Consider the following 23019-nt stretch of genomic DNA (forward strand, 5'->3'; position numbering starts at 1 on the left):
GAAAAGAATTTTCAACCCAGCATTTCATATCCAGCCAAACTAAGTTTCATAAGTGAAGGAGAAATAAAACCCTTTACAGACAAGCAAATGCTGAGAGATTTTGTCATCACCGGGCCTGCCTTACAAGAGCTCCTGAAGGAAGCACTAAATATGGAAAGGAAAAAACGGTACCAGCCACTGCAAAAACATGACAAATTGTAAAGATCATCAACACTATGAAGAAACTGTGTCAACTAACGGGCAAAATAACCAGCTAGCACCATAATGACAGGATCAGATTCACACAAAATAATATTAACCTTAAATGTAAAAGGACTAAATACCCTAATTAAAAGACACAGGCAAATTGGATAAAAGGTCAAGACCCATTGGTTTGCTGTATTCAGAAGACCCTTTCATGTGCAAAGACACACACAGGCTCAAAATAATGGGATGGAGGAATATTTACCAAGAAAATGGAAAGCAAAAGAAAGTAGGGGTTGCAATCCTTGTCTCTGATAAAACAGACTTTAAACCAACAAAGATCAAAAAAGACGAAGAAGAGCATTACATAATGGTAAAGGGATCAACGCAACAAGAAGAGCTACCTTTCCTAAATAGATATATCCCAATACAGGAGCACCCAGATTCATAAAGCAAGTTCTTAGAGACATACAAAGAGATTTAGACTCCCACATAATAATAGTGGGAGACTTCAACACCTCATTGTCAATATCTGACAGATCAAGACAGAAAATAAGCAAGGATATTCAAGACATGAACTCAACTGTGGACCAAGTGAACCTAACAGACATCTACAGAACTCTCCACCCCAAATCAATAGAATATACATTCTTCTCAGCACCACATCACACTTATTCTAAAACTGACCACATAATTGGAAGTAAAATACTCACCAGCAAGTGCAAAAGAACAGAAATCATTAATGAACAGACTCTCACCACAGTGCTATATCAAATTAGAACTCAGGATTAAGAAACTCACTCAAAACCGTACGACTTCATGGAAACTCAACAACCTGCTCCGGGGTGACTACTGGGTAAATAATGAAATTAAGGCAGAAAAAAAATGAGTTCTTTGAAACCAATGAGAACAAAGATACAATGTACCAGAATCTCTGAGACACAGCTAAAGCAGTGTTTCAAGGGAAATTTATAGCACTAAAACCCCCACAGGACAAACTGGGAAAGATCTAAAATCAGCACCCTAACATCACAATTAAAAGAATTAGAGAAGCAAGAGCAAACAAATTCAAAAGCTAGTAGAAGACAAGAAATAACTAAGATCAGAGCAGAATTGAAGGAGACAGACACACGAAAAACCTTTCAAAAAAATAAATGAATCCAGGAAGTGGTTTTTTGAAAAGACTAACAAAATAGATAGACCACTAGTCAGACTAATAAAGAAGAAAAGAGAAGAATCAAATAGACACAATAAAAAATTATAAAGAGGATATAACCACTGTTCCCACAGAAATACAAACTACCATCAGAGAATACTATCAACACCTCTACACAAATAAGCTAGAAAATCTAGAAGAAATGGATAAATTCCTGGACATATACACCCTCCCAAGACTTAAACCAGGAAGAGGCTGAATCCCTGAACCAGACCAATAAAAAGTTCTGATATTGAGGCAGTAATTAACAGCCTACCAACCAAAAAAAGTCCAGGACCAGACAGATTCACAGCTGAATTCTACCAGAGGTACAAAGAGGAGCTGGTATCATTCCTTCTGAAACTATTTCGATCAATGGAAAAAGAGGGACTCCTCCCTAACTCATTTTTTGAGGCCATCATCATCATGATATGATACCAAAGCCTGACAAAGACACAACAACAAAAAAAAGAATTTTAGGCCAATATCCCTGATGAACATTGATGCGAAAATCCTCAATAAAATACTGGCAAACCGAATCCAGCAGCACATCAAAAAGCTTATCCATCATGATCAAGTCGGCTTCATCCCTGGGTGGCAAGGCTGGTTTAACACACGCAAATCAATAAACGTAATCCATCACATAAATAGAACCAATGACAAAAACCACATGATTATTTCAATAGATGCAGAAAAGGCCTTCGACAAAATTCAACACCCCTTCATGCTAAAAATTCTCAATAAACTACATATAGATGGAACATATCTCAATAAGAGCTATGTATCACAAAACCACAGCCAATATAATACTGAATGGGCAAAAGCTGCAAGCATTCCCTTTGAAAACTGGCACAAGACAAGGATACCCTCTCGTCACCACTCCTATTCAACACAGTATTGGAAGTTCCGGCCAGGACAATCAGGAGAGAGAAAGAAATAAAGGGTATTCAAATAGGAAGAGAGAAAGTCAAATTGCTTCTGTATGCAGATGACATGACTATATATTTAGAAAACCCCATCGTCTCAGCCCAAAATCTCCTGAAGCTGATAAGTAACTTCAGCGAAGTCTCAGGATACAAAATCAACGTGCAAAAATCACAAGCATTCCTGTACACCAATAATAGACAAACAGAGCCAAATCATGAGTGAACTCCCATTCACAATTGCTACAAAGAGAATAAAATACCTAAGAATACAACTTACAAGGGATGCGAAGGGCCTCTTCAAGGAGAATTACAAACTACTGCTCAAGGAAATAAGAGAGAACACAAACAAATGGAAAAACATTCCATGCTCATGGATAGGAAAAATCAGAATCATGAAAATGGCCATACTGTCCAACGTAATTTATAGATTCAATGCTATCCCCATCAAGCTACCATTCACTTTCTTCACAGAATTAGAAAAAAGTACTTTAAATTTCAAATGCAACCAAAAAAGAGCCTGTATAGCCAAGACAACCTTAAACAAAAGGAATAAAGCTGGAGGCATCATGATAACCTGACTTCAAACTATATTATAAGGCTACAGTAACCCAAACAGCATGGTACTGGTACCAAAACAGGTATACACACCAATGGAACAGGACAGAGGTCTCAGAAATAATGCCACATATCTACAATCATTTGATCTTTGGCAAATCTGACATAAACAAGCAATGGGGAAAAGATTCCCAGCTTAATAAATGGTGTTTGGAAAACTGGCTAGCCATATGTAGAAAACTGAAACTGGACCCCTTCCTTACACCTTATACAAAAATTAACTCAAGATGGATTAAAAACTTAAACATAAGACCCAAAATCATAAAAACCCTAGAAGAAAACCTAGGCAATACCATTCAGGACATAGGCATGGGCAAAGACTTCATGACTAAAACTCCAAAAGCAATTGCAACAAAAGCCAAAATTGACAAATGGGATCTAATTAAGCTAAAGAGCTTTTGCACAGCAAAAACAAACAAACAAACAAAAAACTATCATCAGAGTGAACAGGCAGCCTACAAAATGGGAGAAAATTTTTGCAATCTATCCATCTGACAAAGGGCTAATATCCAGAATCTACAAGGAACTTAAACAAATTTACAAGGAAAAAACAAACAATCCCATCAAAAAGTGGGCAAAGGATATAAACAGACACTTCTCAAAAGAAGACATTTATGCAGTCAACACACATGAAGAAAAGCTCATCATCACTAGTCATTAAATAAATGCAAATCAAAACCACAATGAGATACCATCTCCCTCCAGTTAGAATGGCAATCATTAAAAAGTCAGGAAACAACAGATGCTGGCAAGGATGTGAAGAAATAGGAACGCTTTTAAACTGTTGGTGGGAGTGTAAATTAGTTCAACCACTGTGGAAGACAGTGCGGTGATTCTTCAAGGATCTAGAACCAGAAATACCATTTGACCTAGCAATCCCATTACCAGGTAAATACCCAAAGGATTATAAATCATTCTACTGTAAAGACACATGCACACGTATGTTTATTGCAGCACTGTTCACAATACCAAAGACTTGGAACCAACCCAAATGCCCATCAATGATAGACTGGATAAAGAAAATGTGGTACATATACACACCATGGAATACTATGCAGCCATAAAAAGGATGAGTTCATGTCCTTTGCAGGGACATGGATGAAGCTGGAAACCATCATTCTCAGCAAACGAACACAGGAACAGAAAACCAAACACTGCATGTTCTCATTCATAAGTGGGAGTTGCACAATGAGAATACATGGACACACGGAGGGGAACATCACACACCGGGACTTGTCAGGGTGTGGAGGGCTAGGGGAGGAATAGCATTAGGAGATAATGCTATCCTACATCTACCTAATGTAGATGACGGGTTGATGAGTGCAGCAAACCACCATGGCATGTGTATACCTATGTAACAAACCTGCACCTTCTGCACATGTATCCCAGAACTTACAGTATAATTAAAAAAATATGTATCACAAAGCTTTTCCTCACAGAATTTCAACTATTAAATATTGAAGGTATGATAGAAGAAAAACCCCACCATTTGATAAACACCACAAATATTAATAATTCTTTTAGGTAAGAATGATCAATAGATACTAGGATGAATGAACAAATATATGATTAGAAAAAGTATATTTACATAGTCTCAAATAATATACTAGCACAATGGGAAAATGAAACTTTATGGTGCATAAACCTGTTGGACCCCACCTTAACCAAGTGATCATCACGTATCACAAGTAGTGGAACAAATGGACACCATATACCTCTTGATATGATGCACTATGGACATAACATCATTTCTGTGGCATTCTTGCCAAAAATGCACAGTCTAAATCATTATGAAGTATCAAACAAACCCAAATTGGGGAATATCAAAATAACCAGCTAGTACTCATCAAAAGGATCAGTATATGAAAGACATGAACGAAAGACAAAGTTAAAGAATTGTTACACAGTAAAGGAGATAAAGGAGACATGACAGCTAATGGAATGTGTGAATTACATCCGGAATGAGACAAGGACATTAATGGGACAACTGGCAAACTGTAAACAAGGCCTACAGATTATATAGTTGTGTATCAATGTTAATTTCTTGGGTTAATAGCTGTACTGTGGTTAATGTCAAATTTGGGGAGTCTCCCTACCATGTCCAATTCCTTCCTGAAAACCAACCATTCTACATTAGGACATGATGAATTTACCTTAAATCAAAGAAGAAGACCAACATAAGCTGAGTTTTTCTCTTAAACCTACATTGAAGGGAAGAAAATACATTTTAAGTCACTTCCAGCTCCAAAATTCTGATTTTAAGCACTTGAGTTCTAAACTACTTCCTTCACTACTGTGAAGTAACTAAGAAAAGTGTGTCCACTATATTCTAAATCATTTACTGGTTGTTTATATAAATTAGTTCTAATTCTTACAACAACGCTGGTGAGATAAGTATGAATATCAACACTTACAAAAAAGAAAACTGGGGAAAGATGAGACTAAGTAATTGCCTAAAGTTATACAACTGTTAGGTGACAGAGCCAAGATTCAAATCCATACTACCTGACTCTAACACCCTGACACTCTAAACTTGACACCATGATGCCTCCTAAATGAACTGCTAAGACATCAATGAAACATGTAAATTATAAGAGCAGGTATCATCAAATTTGATACCAGGATTTGATACCAGGATTTGTCACAAATAAATAGCAACATAAATAACTAAGAATTATTATATTTGCAATTGCTGGAAATTAGACTTCTCAAGCATGAAAATAACACAGGAAAATAATTTTAGGAATCCTGCACAACTCTAACAATCTGACCCAAACTATTTTTAAAAATTGGGGGTTGCCCAAAAATATATGAGAAACAAATCTTATTGAAAACAGAAAGTTTTAAATAACCGGGTAACACTGTATAATGTAGGAGGCAGAATTTTCCTAAAATGATCCTGGGCATTCACTTGAGTGCCTGGAAAATAAGCTCGCTAGGCCAGGGATCCCTCTTGCTCCAGCAGGAGGAACTGTACCAGAAACTCATCTGCTTCTGGGACCAGGAGTTAGTTTATCTCCAACAGGAGAGTTGCAAATTCCCATAATTTCCAAGTGCTGGACGGTTGGTTTTCCCAGGCAATTTTAAAAAACAGGTGGTACCCAAACCTACATAGCCAAAGGCTTAAACAGTATATCTGTTACCCCACCAACAAGTGTACTTTCAGGCCTACCATCATGATAGATGAGAACAATAACTGGGTGGGCCTTCATTGGCACACCACTGTATGTTCAGTCGGTCAGCAGCACCTACCTCACCATAATTTGCTAGGTGATGCTGGGAAGATCAGAGACCTTTCTTCACTTAAGTATTCTTGGCTTATAAATTTCCCCAGTGAAGACTATTTCTTATCACATAAATGTGTCATATAAAATTCATTCCAAGCCATCAAACAACATACAGGATAAACAGATTCACAAATGCTTCTAACAATGAGAAAGTCAGAAAGATTAAAAAAAAAAAAAAACCTATTTACTTAATTCAGTTTGTGTACTAACAAAATAATATTTTACATGCCTTTCTCACAAATACATGCTTTAATGATAATGTTAGCTAAAAACCACGGGCATGTTAATCATTTAGTCATGGGTTTCACATGAAATATCTTTTTTTAATGTGCACACCTACTCTGTGAGTTGGTGTTATTATTATTCCTGTTTTGTGGATGAGGAAAGTTAGGGTCAAAGAGGTTAAATAACTTGCCCAAAATTACATAGCTTGTATATGGCAGAGCTGAATGGTTTTAACCACTACAAGATAAGAGATAGCTTTAATTCACAAGTCTTTTCTAACAACCTCATGTCTGTAGGCAACATGTTGAAACAAGTATACTTTACAGGTAAAAAAAAATTAAGGTCTACAAAGAATAAATAACTTGCTCAATATCATACTAACTTAGCATCAGCAGCTACGAATAAAATAATTCCTGAAAAGGTAGTCTAATGGTACTGTAATAATAACAAATGTTATATATGGAGTTCCAGTTTAAATATACATTCTAACGACATGGTCAGAACGTATCTTTCTAAACCTAAGAAAAGTTTAGCTGTTAGTTCTCAATTTTGTTATTTTTTTTTCAACTAGCTACAACTGAATAAGACTGATGCTCTGATTACTGTTATATGTGGTACAGAAAACTATAATAGAAATTTGGAATTATCCAGTGAATTTATATGCCTCCATTATCAGCTTGGCATAATAAACTAATTAAGGACAATACGACTGCTTATAAATAACTCAACCCAACATTAATATTTGATAAACTTTTATTCTCATCCTGTAAATATTTTAACACTTCCAACTTCCAATAACAATATGCTACAACAGAAAGGACGCCTTAAAAAGCTAGCTATTAACTCTCACATACATGGCAGTTAATATCACACTAAAATGGTATATATCAATAACAAAAAATGTCTACCCCTTTTTTCCAAACTTACAAGGAATTTTAAAAAAGAAACAAAAGAAAACAAAAACTGATAATTCATTTGGGTAGCTGGTGTAAATTCTGTGGAATACTGATGTAAATTCAGTACTGGTGGAATAGTGGTGTAAATTTCATATCGAATTTACTAATAATGCCTTCTCCCAGATTTTATACAAGATACAAACTCATATTTGGGACAACATATGCATACCTCAGAGACACTAACTCTCTGTATTAAAATATATGCTTCCAGTTATATGAATGGTATCACTTTAATATTTAAAATATCAAAATTATAAGCATAGGCTTAATAGTTATATGCTGAGTTTTCTTGATCTGTTCTCTAAAAGAATATGCAAGACCAAGAGGTTTTGATGTAAACTCTTGGTTTATAATTTTCCACTTTTACTTTTTACATTAAAATTGCCTTTCTCCAAACTAGAGGATGAACAAACTAAGAAAATCAGTTCTCTCTGAATAGCTATTTGATGAAACAGAAGCAGAAACAATAAGCTACTCACTTCCATCTTTGTTTATTCAACCAATGTTTTTAAAGTGACTGACTCATGTATGCTCAGTACACTCCCTCTTCAGTATTTAATGAACTGTGGTAATTGAAGGGGAAAGATCACAACCAAAGAACTTCCAACATGTTTCTGGTAGTGATAGACATAGTACCTATAAGGTGAATTACAGAAATCTTTTTTTGTGACACAATACATCAGCATGTGGTAACTCAGGGGTATTGTAAAAACAGCTCTAGCCTACTTTAGTAATAGGAAAATGACAAAGTCCTCCTGAAATCCTTTCTTCTATATGTTACCTAATATCAAAGCAAATGATCAACGTGTGAAGCATGGCTAAAAAATTTTGCAAAACACAGAAGACAGTTTCCACTTTCCATGAGTACACGACAGAATTTACTTCGGATATGACATATTAATAGCATGTTTGTTCTTTGAAAACTCCCCATCTAATCCCCTTTGGAGACAGAACTACCTTCTCATAACAAGATCAACCACAGTATCAAAATAATAATCAATGGTGAGGACTTAATCTCAGGACACAAGCATAAAATACTTCTGATTTACCTCTAGGAAAACACACATTTGCTTTGGTCTTTCTTAACTGCAATATTTCTGTTAAATAAGAGACTAAATTTGAAATGGTACACTTTTTCCTGTTTGTCTTCCTATAATTCTAGTGGCTAGGCTCAGGTAAGTAAAAACTGTTTTGGAACACAGTGTGCATGTCTACCACTCTCTTCAGTCATGGGTAACAGAGAAATAGAAAACACAGTTCTGCATTAATTTTTTTTCTGTAAAAATATAATGCTCTCTTGACATAAGGATAAAATGAATTAACTACTCCCCTAGGTGGGATAAACTAAGAAATGTAAGAATAAACAAAGTTACAACGCAATGCAATATATAGTCCTGATCAACCCTTCAATGTTATCAAAAGCAAGATTTGGCTTCTTTTTCTTCACTAGAAAAGCCTTGAGAAAGCAAAACAAAACTTAGCAGTGTTTCTCAAGTAGGCCCCAGGAGGAAAGTGAACATATACCCAAGGGATCTCGGGGCACCTTTCCTTCAAGCTCAAAATTTCTTTCAAGTCTCCACTTAGAGCTTTAAATATTATTAAAATTTTGTATTCTACCTCATAATATATACATGTTTACTTTCATTTCCTCATTGCCACCAATCTTCAAAACAAAGGAAAAACATATACCAGGAATATGTGCCATGATTATGTTGTGGTTTCATATAACTTTGATACCTGGCTCCTCCCAAAAACCCAGTTTAAGAATTATAGATTTAAGAGTAATGTGGCAAATGAATAGATCCATTTATCATTTATCTTCTTTTTTATTTCATTAACAATGTTTTTATTTATATTTTTTTGAGACAGGGTCTCACTCTGTTACCTGAGCTGGAGTGAGTGGTACAATCTCAGCTCACTACAAGCCATCCTCTCTGGCTCCCGCCTCAGCCTCCCGAGTGGCCGGGACTACAGGTGCAGAACAGCATGCCTCGTTAATTTTTGTAGAGATGGGGTTTTGCCATGTTGCCCAGGCTGGTCTCGAACTCCTGGGCTCAAGTGATCTGCTCAGCTCAGCCTCCCAAAGTGCTAGGATTACAGGTGTGAACTACCACACCTGGCCACAATGTTTCTATTTTTAAAGCCTTAGCCACAGTGCTAAGAATTTATTACCTAAGTTGTCTGCTTGGGTTAATTTCTTGTCTATTCTGTAACACCAACTAGAGCTCAAACCATGCCTCCTTCTTGATAACTTCAAAAGCCAATTTTATCTGTGTACTGGGAAGCAAGGTGCTAAAAGTGCTAGATATTTTAGGAGAGAGGAGACTGTATGAGTAGTCATCTAGAGGTATGGGAGAGTAAATGGACCGGGGAAACAGAAAATGATTCTTGGGTAGCATAAAGGACTCACTGAGCTAAAGGATCATTAATTTAAAGTGAGACTGGTAAACATGGTTACCTTTTTTTTCCTCTACGTGTGTTCAGATGTATGGGTGTGGACAAGGAGTTAAGTGTACACAAGGCTATATCACTATCATGACTATGAAATTTAAGCTGGATAAGGAAAGTAAGATCAGTAAAATCAGAGACTGAAAAAAAAATAGATTTTTAAAACTGAGGGTTCCAATAGGTCTAAACACTTCAAAACTGTGAAATTGAGATTATGGAGGGGTTACAGTTTAGACAAAGATAAAATATAGATGTGGGTACATAGTGAGATGGAATGCAGGGCAAAATTTATCGGGAGAGAGGAGTTTCAGATTTGAAGACACCAGGATATTAGAAGAATTATACATATGAACAATGGAATCACCAAGAATTACAAAACAAGCAGTACTGGAATGAATGCCAGTAAACCAAGAACCATAATCTATTAGGAGACAATTTTCCATGGATCTTGTGTTTCCGCACATATTGTGAGCAGAGGCATGGACTGTCTTTGTTCTGGGCTATCTTTTTAAGCATGCTTGTGTATCAAACAGCCCTGGAAAATAGACAGTGTCTTCTTCCACAGCAAAGGATAGGTTTCCTTACACTCTTGGAAGAGATAGTCACTTCCTTCCAAACAAGGGCAGACAAGCTTAGTATCCATTATAAAATATTCCAGTTCCCTAAGCTTGGTGTTCCTCATCTGTCATTTAATCCATGGTGTGTGCAGGTATCATCTGGACCTCTTCATATCACCCCTTGGGAATCAGAGAATTCATGCAAGCAAATGCTGTCACTCTAGCTAAAGTTTTTGCTATTAGTAATAAGGTCCTTTGTCTCTGGCCCAGAAATCTCCTGTCTTCTGCCAGCATCCATGAAATTATGGTAGGTTAACTTCTTAGCTTGCAAGTAAAGCAAATCTCAGACACTTCACAATTCTTAACAAAATCTCCACTGAATGAGAGATGGAGATGAGTGATGACTATAACTAAATGGATAGAAGGTGGTATAGTCTGATAACATAAGATAAAATTCGGAGGTGTTTGAGAAGAAAGAATGGTCTGGAAAATGCAATGAGAAGCTAAGAGTACACCTCCAGGTTCAAAGGCAGAAAGAAGCAGGAGAGAAAATGGCTACTACCTGAAAGGGTTGCAGGTAGTATCAGCAGGGAAGCAAGATTTAATTTAGAGCAAAATTAAAGTAATATTAACAGAAGAGGCTGAAGATAAAAAGAAATTTGCTGATGACTGACCTTGAGTTCCAGAGACTTTATGAAAGATTTTCAGGAAACACGGAGAGGTAGGTTTTAGGGTTAGTTTTGGATACATGTGTTAAGAAACCCACGAGTCTTGAGCTCCTTGCTGTAACTTACATGAGCAAGATAAAAGGTCATGATGAAATTAGTTATGATAGTTTTAATCAGATCAAATATTTGCTTGTTTCTATGTCCTTTGACCACTTTTACCAACAAAAATATCTATTATGAAATGCTTTCTTTCTTACTAACATCATTTTAGAAAATTTAGAACATATAAGTTTTTAAAAATTTAAATGCCAAACTGTTATTTAAGATAGTAAGAAGCAAGTGTTAACTTACTTGAATTAGATCTAAAATGCCAAGTTCACTTTCTGAGGAATCCACACAGAAGACAAAATATAACGTTGCGTAATGTCTATAAATCAGTTTGTTGTCAGATCCTCCAATTAATCTAAATGACAAAAAAATTGTAATGTTATTGGAAACAAAATGCAAAACATTTTCATTAGCTCAAGCAAACTGACAATTTGTTTAAAAACCACTTGTCAAATGAAAGGTGACATTCAATGGCAAAGCATTTAAATGAACTTATTCAGAGACCAGGTAAATTAAGATGGCTGTTTTCTTCAGCAATATCAAGTAAAAGAAGCCAGTGCTTAATTTCAGTTCATTCATTCATTAAACCGTTCTCTGAGTAACTACTGTGTGCCAGGTACTGGTAGTGGGGAAGGAGCAATAAACAAACATATCAGAACATCATCAGATAGTGGCAAGTGTTACACTGAGAATCAAAATACAATGATGATATATTGATGGGTTCCCTACTTCAGGCTGAATATTAAGCAAGAGTGACATTTAAGCTGAGATCTAATGATAAGGAGTTGGCTTGAAAAAAATTTAGAGAAGAGCATTTCAAGCTAAGGTAGTAAGTAATAAACGGCCATTTCATCAAGAACAAAGCATGTATGTTCAGGGAAGAGAAAAAAGGCCAGTAGATAAGAAAAGATTAGTAAATGATACAGTCAGAGAAGTAGGCAGAAATTAGATCATGGGGCATTTGTAAGTGCTTACTAGATTTAACTCCATACGTCACAGTAAGTTACACAGCTTAAGACTGATTATCAACTAGAAAAAAAAGAAGAATGACACTTCTTAAGTTTTGGATAGATTCACCATCAAGATCTCTTCCAGAATTACATTGTTTTGAAATATAAATGCAAGAAAACTAAGCTAGGATACTAAATTCTTTAATGAAATACTTTTATTTATAATGACTGGAATTTTAGTATTTTAAAAATAATAATTTAGGAATCATTCCAAACATCTTATAATTTTCTAAATATAGTTTAGCTATTTCATAGTTAAGTTTGCAATAATGAATTCACCTTCTTAAAAGACCTCTAAACACTTAACATAATTTACAATCAAGGTTATATGAAACCAAAAGTAAACTAACATCCATCCCAACAGAATATAGGAAAATGGCATTTCTTTCTCTCTCTCTCTCTTCTTTCTTTTTGAGACAGAGTTTCACTCTGTCACCCAGGCTGTGACAGAGCCTGGGTGGCGCTATCTCAGCAGCCTCCGCCTCCTGGCTTCAAGCCACTAAAGTAGCTGGGATTACAAGCGCGCACCACCACCCCCGGCTGATTTTTGTACTTTTAGTAGAGATGGGGCTGGTCTCGAACTCCTGAGCTCAGGAGATCTGCATGCCTAGGCCTCCCAAAATGCTAGGATTACAGGTGTGAGCCACCATGCCCAGCCAGCATCTAGTTTTTATGCAGTAAAAATAATACTAAACTTACAAGTTCTGTAGAAACAACTTCTCAAGGTATATACTACTTCTATGTCCTCTAATAGCAAAAGGAGAAATGATCTTTGACAAGAATAAAAATTTCCTACTATCCTAGATACTCCTCTAGAGAAGATATTTAATTTAAAAATATCTACATGCAATTTAAAGATTCTGAGAGTGTATTTTATAGACTGTGACTGCAATTGTTCCCTGAAAGAGGTAAAAAGAACACAAATAGGAGGCTTCACTTCATTCTGAATCAGCAATTTAGTGACTATCTTAAAATTTTGCTTTACTTTAAAAGGAGAGCAAACTTCTGAAGAATATAAGTTTCAAAGAGGCCATTAATGCTATTAAAAGCAAGCAAAAATATTAACGTGGCAAGTATATATTTTACCTTTAAAAATATAATTTTATCTTTAAGCTATAGTATAATACTGATAAAAATTCCTGTACAGAATGCAATACATCATATACAACCACAGGATTGAGAAATCCTGTTAGTCCAAATAACTTATTTTATAGAGGAGAAAACTGAGGCCCAAGAATTTAAGTGACCTGTCCAAGAAAATCAGCCTCTTAGTAACAAAACTAGGATTAAACTAGATGTGTAGCCTCATCTCTGCTGCAATATTTGCTTTCTATTTTTTGTAAGGTTAAAAAAGAACAATCACAATTTCAAGCCACAATTTCTATTTCAAATAGCACCCTAGTTAGATTAATCAGGTTCTTACTTCTAAATGCAGTACACACTGTGCTGGGTGGTAAGTTTCCTAGGAGATAAGAAATCAAGAGGCTAGGATGAGAGGAAGTGACAGTAATGTCAAAGACAACTAAAGTTGAATCAATACAAGTAAAATTCAAAAACAGAAGCAGGTACACTTGTCTCAATTATTAAATTAGAAGCCTTGAGTTAACAGAAACATTTTTAAGTATGTATTGGACATTTAAGGACAGCATGATATAACCTTTTAGGAAACCCAAGTTAAGTGTTCCACATGATAAAAAGTAACTTATGACCATGGATTCCCTGTTATCCAGAGTATTTCTCATCCATCATACACATTAAAATACAGAAAATTCTAGGTTTCTCTGACTGATTCATGTTTGAGAACAAACTGTTCTCATGGAAGCTATTAGTTTAAAAGTATTTATTTGTAATATTTGGCAATATTCATATTCATTTTAAAATAGAAAAATCGATTAGCTGAATTAGGTATATTTGAAAAACAGACTTCAGTATTGTAATAGTAAAATAAAAAATGTAATCTAATTTTTATGCACATTCACACAAAGGAATACTCTATAGTCATTAAAAAGAATAAGCTTGTCCTAGACGTGTTTATATGCAAAGTTTTTGAACATACTGAGAACCAGCAACATGCAAATGAGCAAATAAGCATAATCTCATAAATAAAAATTTCAAGGTTGTATGTTACATATAACATACTTCATATGTTAGTCTATACAAACAATTTTCTAGAAGGATACACAAGAAATTGGGTAGAAGGACTAAAGTTGAGAGATTCTTATTTTACATTTTATACTTCCCTGTAATGTTGGAATTTTTACCATTAATATATTACCTTTATATAAAATTCCCTTTCAAAATTTTTAAGAGGGAAAAAAAGATTTCATATCTTTAAAAAATAATTCTTTAGGTTAGATTTATAGCTAACATAGGTGGCAATTAATTCACCTAATCCAATTAATCAAAATTAGAAAACTTTTACCATAAACTGATTAAACAGTATATATTTTAATCATATAGTCAAAACTTAGAAATGTCTATGAAATGCTTTACTTACAATCCTCCTTCTAGGAAATTACAAACATTTTCATCTCTCTTAGATACCAAATGGAAAGTCTCCCTGATGATTTGCTGTTGTGTATCTTCACTCTGAGGAAGAATAATTCATATATATTAGGACGGAGGGTATAGGTTTAATAGCATTTTAAGAATTTTTAAAATCAAAGGTAGTAATATGTATCTGGAAAATCCATCTAAGAGAGGGGTCCTTGGAGAAGTGACTTAAATTACACCTTACAGAAGCAAAACCCAACACTTTTTGATGAAAAAGAAAAGAAAAAACCAAGTATTTATATTTACCACTATAATAAAAGTAACATATTTCTAAGTTTCAAAAACCAACAAGAAAAAATATTAGATGAATTACACACACTGGTAAAAGGGAAACTAGATGTTAGTCAAAGCTGATTATCTTACGAATGAGTAAACTGAACCAGAAAGGTAAAGTTATAAATAGCATAGCTAATCTATATTTGAATGGAGAAAAGAAATAGAACTATGGAGCTTCCAATTAAGTTTAACCTTTACTAAATACAGACTGAGGTAAGAGTCCATATATCTTACTCATCTTTATATAAGTTGATCTAAAGCCAAGGATTGGCTCAATAAATATTTATTAAGCTGGACTAAGCAATTCATATTCCAGTAAGAGTCAGCGTCCTGACCGGGCACAGTGGCTCATGCCTGTAATCCCAGCACTTTGAGAGGCCGAGGCAGGCGGATCACAAGGTCAGGAGATTGAGACCATCCTGGCCAACATGGTGAAACCCCATCTCTACTGAAAATACAAAAATAGCTGGGTGTGGTGGCGTGTGCCTGTAATCCCAGCTACTCGGGAGGCTGAAGCAGGAGAATCGCTTGAAGCCAGGAGGCAGAGATTACAGTAAGCTAAGATCGCGCCACTGCACTCCAGCCTGGTGACAGAGTGAGACTCCATCTCAAACAAAACAAAACAAAACAAAACAAAACAAAACAAAACAAAACAAGAGTCAGTTTCCTAAACACTGCAATAGAGAACTGAACAAGATCATGAACACCAATTTCACAGGAAAGGATGTAAATGGTCCACAAAGAAATAAAAAGATACTAAACCTCAGCAGTAATTAAGTGAAATACAAATTAAAACAACGAGATAGTTCCACATGTACCATATTGGCAAAAGTATAAGAATATCATAGTATAAAATGTTGACAAAGATGTAGAGCCAAAGAAACTCTCACCTCACCAGTGGTAGGGTAAACATATAATCACTTGGGGAAACAGTTTTATTAACCAGCACTTTCTCTCCTAGATACTATTCTAAACCATATGAAACCAGTTTTTGAAGATCAAAAACAATTGAGCATTGGCAATTACACAGACAGTTGACCCTTGAACAATGTGGCAGTTAGGGATGCCAATCCCCCATGCATTTGGAAATCTACGTATAAGTTTTGACTCCCCAAAAATGTAACTTAGCTATACTTTTTCTCTTAACAATCTGTCATCGTGACATTTTAAAAGTCAAACCTCTTTCTATAAGCAACAAACCGTCCTTTGCTGGCATTAAATTCTCCAGCTTTAGATCCTTTACCTTCCTTATGCTTTATGTTATCATATAATGACTTCACTTTTTCTCAAATCATATTCTATAGGTATGCCTTTCTTACAGCATTCGTGTGCCCACATAAGAGCTGGATTTTCAATATTAGATAAAAAGGGATTTTGCAAAAGGTGCAAAGTTTTCTCACACATTGGCATAGCTATAGCTACAGATTCATGAATATTCTTTTCTTTTTTTTTTTTTTTTAGATGGAGTCTCCCTCTGTTGCCCAGGCTGGATGGAGTACACTGGTGCAATCTCGGTTCACTGCAACCCACCACCAGGGTTCAAGCAATTCTCCTGTCTCAGCCTCCAGAGTAGCTGGGATTACAGGTGCCTGCCACCATGCCCAGCTAATTTTTGTTTCTATTTTATTTTATTTTAATTTATTTCTATTTTATTTTATCAAGACAGAGTTTTTGCTCTGTTGCCCAGGCTGGAGTGTAATGGCATGATCTCACTCACCGCAACCTCCGCCTCCTGAGTTCAAGCGGTTCTCCTGCCTCAGCCTCCCAAGTAGCTGGGATTACAGGCGCCTACCACCATGCCCAGCTAATTTTTGTATTTTTAGTAGAGACGAGGTTTCACCATGTTGGCCAGGCTGGTCTTGAACTCGACCTCAGGTGATCCACCTACCTCAGTCTCCCAAAGGGCTAGGATTACAGGTGTGAGCTACCGCGTCCAGCTATAATTTTTGTATTTGTAGTAGAAACGGGGTTTTGCCATGTTGGCCAAGCTGGTCTTGAACTCCTGACCTCAAGTCATCCGCCTGCCTTGGCCTCCCAAAGTGCTGGGATTACAGGCATAAGCCACTGTGCCTGGCCATGAATTTTATTTTCTTTATGATAGTCCTTTTGCTGGATTCATTCATCTTGAAATAGTGGGCAACCACAGCCACAGACCTCTATCTAAGGTACATATCAAGCAATTTAACTTTTTCTTGTAGTGTCATGACATTTCTCTGCTGCTTGGGAGCACTTCCAACATCACTAGTAGCACGTCAAGGTTTATGATATTATAACAAACATGACAACAAATTACACAGGAATTGGGAGAAAGCAGTTTTTACTGTGATGTGCAATTTACTAAAGATACAAACTGCTCACCAGGAGATGATTAGCATCACACAGCATTTTAAGCAGATTCTCAAAACACCTGAATTTACCACAATAGCAACAGAATATTGGAATTACTAGTACAGTATAAACCACAGTTAATTTTATACAGTTATAATTTAATAGTGCATCTTTCCATTTGTTTACAGTTCTCTCCACTGAGAGTAGCACCACGTACTGAGAGTAGCACCACATACCGAGAGTAGCACCATGTCCAGTCTCTAAGTGTTTGCATAAATTTTGATACATTTTAACTTTTTATGATGGATTTGTATATATTTTATGGTAGTAAATGATAAAATAAGCTAGTATCTACTGTTTTATGCATTGATGACATACCTCCAAACTTATTTTTTTTTATTTCTAGGTTATACAATTTGCAAGAGTTTTCAATTTGTCAAAAATCTCCAAAAAATTTCCCAATATACTTACTGAAAAAAAGCTGTGTGTAAGTGGAGCCTTGCAAGGGTCAACCATACATAAAAAAATCTCTTAACCTCTGTACCAGGAGACAAACAGAAGAATGTTCATAAAAGCACTGTTTGTAATAATTTTGAAAAGTTGAAAAGGACCCAAATGTCCACCAGTCACAGAAGGATAAATTACGGAATGGAATTGTACAATGGAATCCTATAAAAAGTAAGTTAAAGAAAGAACTGAACCACGTCCTTAAATATGAATGATTCTCAGTTGTGCACAGTAGTTCACACCTATAATCTCAGCACTTTGGGAGGCCAAGGGGGATCATCACTTGAGCCCAGAAGTTCAAGATCAGCCTGGGCAACACAGCAAGACCCCATCTCAAAAAAACAAGAAAAGAAAAATTTTGGCCTGGTTCAGTGACTCACGTCTGCAATCTCAACACTTTGGGAGACTGAGGTGGGATGATCTCTTGAGTCTAGGAGTTTGAGACCAGCCTGGGCAACATGGCAAAACTCTGTCTCTACAACAAATTACCCAGGCATGCTAGTGCATGTCTGTAGTCCCAGCTACTTGGGAGGCTGAGGTAGGAGGATTGCTTGAGCCTGGGAGGTGGAGGTTACAGTGAGCCAAGATCATCCCATCACAATCCAGTCTGGATGACAGAGCAAGACTCTGCCTCCAAAAAATTTTTTTAAATAATAATTTTTAAAAATTCATTCACAATATCATCCCAAACAACAAGAAATTTTTTAAAAAACTTAGAAATAAATTTAACCAAAGATGTGTAAGCCATGTTACTTCCTTTCTTAAAGATCTCTAGCTTTTATCTGACCTAAATAAAAACTCCCTACCATGCCATAAAACGTTCTCCAATATCTAAGCCAGACTAATCCCTGAAGTTTCATCATCTCTTTCTTCTCCCCCATATAATCTGCTTCAGCCACAATGAACTTCTTACCATTCACCTTCTTCACATTTTCCCACTTCTGTCTGGGAACAACTTCCTCACTCCATTCTCCAGCAACACCCTTTCTAAGACACAGCTAGAACGTTACGACTTCTATGAAGTCTTTCCTGACTCTCAATTAAAAGTAGTCCCTTCTTTCTCCATGTTTCTTTGGTATTGTTTCTATTCCTATCATACACTTATAACAATGTGCTCAAATTTCCTTTGTGGTAGTCTGAATTCCAACACCAGAACCTGAGCTTTGTATTTGAAATGCTCAGCAAAGTGGCTGATGTAGAGTAGCCAAGAAAAGTGTACTGAATAAATAAATTTGTAATCTAGAAGACAAGATCCACATCCATTTATATTACCCAAAATCTGGGTTACCTTACACACAAAAAACGAGGCAATAAAGTTAAGGCAGTATGGTATAGAAGTTAAAAGTACAAGCTGTGTTCTAATTAAGATGGTAAATTAAACACACATCTGCATTTGTTGCCTGCCCAAACCCCAGCTAAAACAATATTAAAGGGTTTTTTCAGTAAAGGCATAAACACACAAGGATGAGGAGAATGGGAAAGGAAGACAAGAACAACAAAATCTTGAAAGCGTTTAAATAAGTGTTAAAGTATTCTCAGAAAATTTAATCCTAAATGGTGAGAGGGAAATCATAAAACTAACTCAATTTGTGTCACAAAATAGGCAAAAACTCATGAATTGGTGCTTTTACATATGTCTGGAAGTGAGGATGAAGACAGTAGTGTAAAATAAGGACTAAAAGTTTGTTTAAAAAGCAGAAGGATCACTAAATTCCCACTACCATCCCCAAGAAACGTTCTTAATCTTATTACTAGGAATAGATCAAAGGGAGGGTCTTCGGAGAGCAAGTGGTATTGTGGTAGGCAGAAAAATGGTCCACCAAAAAATGACAACACCCTAATCCCCGGAACCTGTAAATATGTGGTTAACATGACAAATGCCTTTGCAGATGTGATTAAGGACTCTGAGATGAAGATATTATCCCAGATTATATAGGTGGGGCTAATTGCATGGCATGGTACTTTAAAATCTGAGAATCTTTCCTGGGCTGTGGTCAGAGGGAGATATGACTACAGAAAAAGAATCAGAGATATGCTATGCAGCTGGCTATGAACATGGAGAATGGAAGCCATAAGCAAGGAATGAGGGTGGCCTCTCAGAGCTGGAAAAGACAAGAGCATAGATTCGCCCCTAGAGCCTCCAGAAAGGGATGCAGCTATACCAATACCTTGATTTTAGTCCAGTAAAACCCACGTCTGACTTCTAACCCAAAGAACCATACAACGATAAGTTTATGTTGTTTTAAGCCACTAAGTCTGTGGTAATTTGTTACAGTAACATAAAATAAATTCAGGGACCACATTGAAAACATGGGGATTATGTAAATGTACAGATACCACCAGATCCTGTCTAATGAGAGTTCTCAGAATACCTAGCGCTAGGCCTTCTTCACCATCTAGGCAGGAGATTGGAACATAACTCTGTAGGAACTCCAACTAGATATAAAGTTAATGATAATGGAGATACCAACTATGACAGAAAACTGTTAGCTGCTCACTAAAATCTAGTTCCCTTACTTCCAGGGCACACAATTTCACCCTCCCCTGAATTTAGGTGGAGCCATACAACACAGTTCTGGCCAGTGGAATGTGGCTGGTAGTCTGTGGTATGCCAGACCTGGCATGAAAGTCTATTGGGTGTATCTCTTCCTAATTCTGCATTTGGTGACGTCATGTTGGTAGCCTGAACTTGGTCATGGCGAAGTATTTATACCACAAAGATCAGCAAATGCTATAAATCAGAGCTTTTTTCCTCTCAGATGATCAGGTTGTTAAAAATATACTATTCAAGCCTCACTCATGAAAATTCCTGCAAAATCTTCCATGCTAACTAGATGTAGAAGTTCCTTTGTCCCCTTCTCAAGAATGATTAAAAAAAAAAAAAAAAAAAAAAAAAAAAAGGCCCACATGAAAGGTTCCAGTTGACCAAGAACACCAACGCTGGACTTTATGTAAGTGAGAAACAAACTTTTATTATGTTAAGTCACGAAGATTTGGGGAGTTGTAGTTACAACAATTCCAATTCCTACACTACTTAAATTGCCTAGCTTGATTACCTCAAGTAAAGATCGCACAGGCAACCTCTAATCATGGATTTAGAGCTTCCAATCAGCTTTCAGTACTCTATCCTTAGAAAGGAGCAGTCAATCAAGGATTATTGGACAGTTGAAGACAACTCTAATATAGGTGCAGCAAACCACCATGGCACATGTATACCTATGTAACAAACCTTCCTATTCTGCACATGTATCCCAGAACTTAAACTATAATAAAAAATAAAAATAAATAAATTTTTTTAAAAAGTTAAACATAAAATAGGGGAAAAAGCAACTCAGAGGAAACAAACCAAGTAAAGAGAAGAAAATTTAAAAATATATATCATTAATATGAGAGGTAAGAAAAGATAATGCAACTATAAAATAACAGTATATAATAAAAGAGTGAAATTCAGAAATAAAGAAGCTCATGGGAATTCAAAATATAAGGAGAAATTTTAAAAATTCAGTAGAAAACTGGAAAATAAAGTTGAGAAAATAGAGTCAAAGGGCACAAAGATAGAAAACGAAAGAGAAAGAATAAGAAATGTAGAAGAGTCCAGAGAAATTCAGAAAAACTGAAAAAAGGAGACTCGAGAACAGGAAATGAAGAAATGTTTCCAGTAGAGGACAAAAGTTTCTACAATCAAAGGACCCATCAAATACCCAGCACAATAAATGAAAACAGACCCATGGCAAGGGTCTGTGAAACTGTAGAAACTCTGCCCCCAAAAGAGGAATCTGCAACTTTTTAGAAGGTATAAATGATCACACATGAAAGATAAGTAATCAGAACTGCTTCAGACTTTTAGATAGCAACACTGGAAACTAAAAGGTAATGGAGCATATAATCAAAGTTCTGAGAAAAAATTCAAACCTAAACTTTTATATGCAGTCAATGTGGAGTCATAAGAATTTTGGGGCATGCATGCCAGGTCACAAAAAATCTACTTCCCATGACCTTTTCTCAAGAAATTACTGGAGGGTATTACTGGCTCCTCCACGGCAAGATAATAAACAAAGAAATGAAGCAACAGGAGGTCCAACACAGGAAACAAGCAAAACGAATCCCCTAAAATAATAAAGATCCCTGCATGACTGCCTTACAACTGGTCTGGATTGGTCCTCGTCAAAAGGCTCCAGAAAAGACTTAAAATTTAAGAACATAAAACGGAGAAAAGATGCGTAAGATTTAGACAACTGGCAAAGATGTAAATTAGTGATAAGCGCATTAAACACTACATCAAAAGAAAAGGTAATTACAACCTTTAAGGAAAACAAAGTGTCAGGAAAGAAAAAACAGTACAGTTTACAACATGGCTCGGCTGAAGAAAGTGTTTACATAATAAATTAATGTAAACATCAAAACACTGATCTAACCAAAATTATGAAATAACTATGAGAGGACTGGGAATTAGTTGTGGAGGAGAGAACAGCCAAATAATCAATTTTAATAGCAGAATAAATCACGTCTACAAATAATAAGTCAGGCAGTAAAACAAGTACATTATTTAGACACATGTACATAAACACTGAAAGCAGCTAAAAGTAGTTACTTGTGGAAAGGGAGAAATGAAGGAATGTTATTTTTCATAATAAACTTTATGAAACTATTAGATTCTTTAACCAATACGTATGTATAACTTGAAGAAACAAACTAAAAGGGAAAGAGGAGAGTAAATAATCTGCAACCAGATATATGGGTTTATTCCTGGATGTACTCTTTGTTAACTGTGTGACTTTGGGCAAGTTACTTATCTTCTCTGTGCCTGAGTTTTCCTCATTTGTAGCATAGAGAAACCAATAGTATCTACCTCATGGTGGTGTTGTGAGAACTGAGTTCATACACTTACTTTATACATATATGTACATACTCATAGAATGATATCTGGCACATAATAAGCATGCATTAACACTGACTTATTTTTAAGTACTACCTCTGGACCTTATCTGAAAAGTCAGTTCTAGAATTCTAAGGACAATAAAATCTTATAGGGAGTTTTCTTTTAAGGAATGTTATCTTTCTGCATTATATTACTGCTTATCAAGGAAGAGGTCAACTGTGCTAACCTTTAACTATGTTTCATTATATTGACAGTGAAAGAATTTCTCATAGGAACTTCAACTGCTGCCACTTCGAAT

The 23019-nt window shown here is 35.9% G+C and overlaps 3 protein-coding genes across 11 annotated transcripts in view; 1 reads left to right on the plus strand and 2 right to left on the minus strand.

Annotated features, from left to right (window-relative positions):
* ATG12 (autophagy related 12) overlaps window positions 1–23019 on the plus strand; it is a 1142999-nt gene that overhangs the window by 1092955 nt on the left and 27025 nt on the right. The gene's annotated exons all lie outside the window — the stretch shown is intronic.
* Window positions 1–23019, minus strand: part of COMMD10 (COMM domain containing 10) — a 971919-nt gene that overhangs the window by 494427 nt on the left and 454473 nt on the right. The window lies entirely within an intron of this gene.
* AP3S1 (adaptor related protein complex 3 subunit sigma 1) overlaps window positions 1–23019 on the minus strand; it is a 159825-nt gene that overhangs the window by 121273 nt on the left and 15533 nt on the right. For all 6 annotated transcript variants that reach the window (XM_050793102.1, XM_050793101.1, XM_050793100.1 and 3 more), the window contains exons 2-3: window positions 14676–14767; window positions 11412–11523 (exon numbers count right to left, since the gene is read on the minus strand). In XM_050793102.1, coding sequence (XP_050649059.1) covers window positions 11412–11523; window positions 14676–14767 — 204 coding nt within the window. The remainder of the gene's footprint in view (window positions 1–11411; window positions 11524–14675; window positions 14768–23019) is intronic.

The sequence above is a fragment of the Macaca thibetana genome, chromosome 6 (assembly GCF_024542745.1).
Source record: "Macaca thibetana thibetana isolate TM-01 chromosome 6, ASM2454274v1, whole genome shotgun sequence".
Lineage (NCBI taxonomy): Eukaryota > Metazoa > Chordata > Mammalia > Primates > Cercopithecidae > Macaca > Macaca thibetana.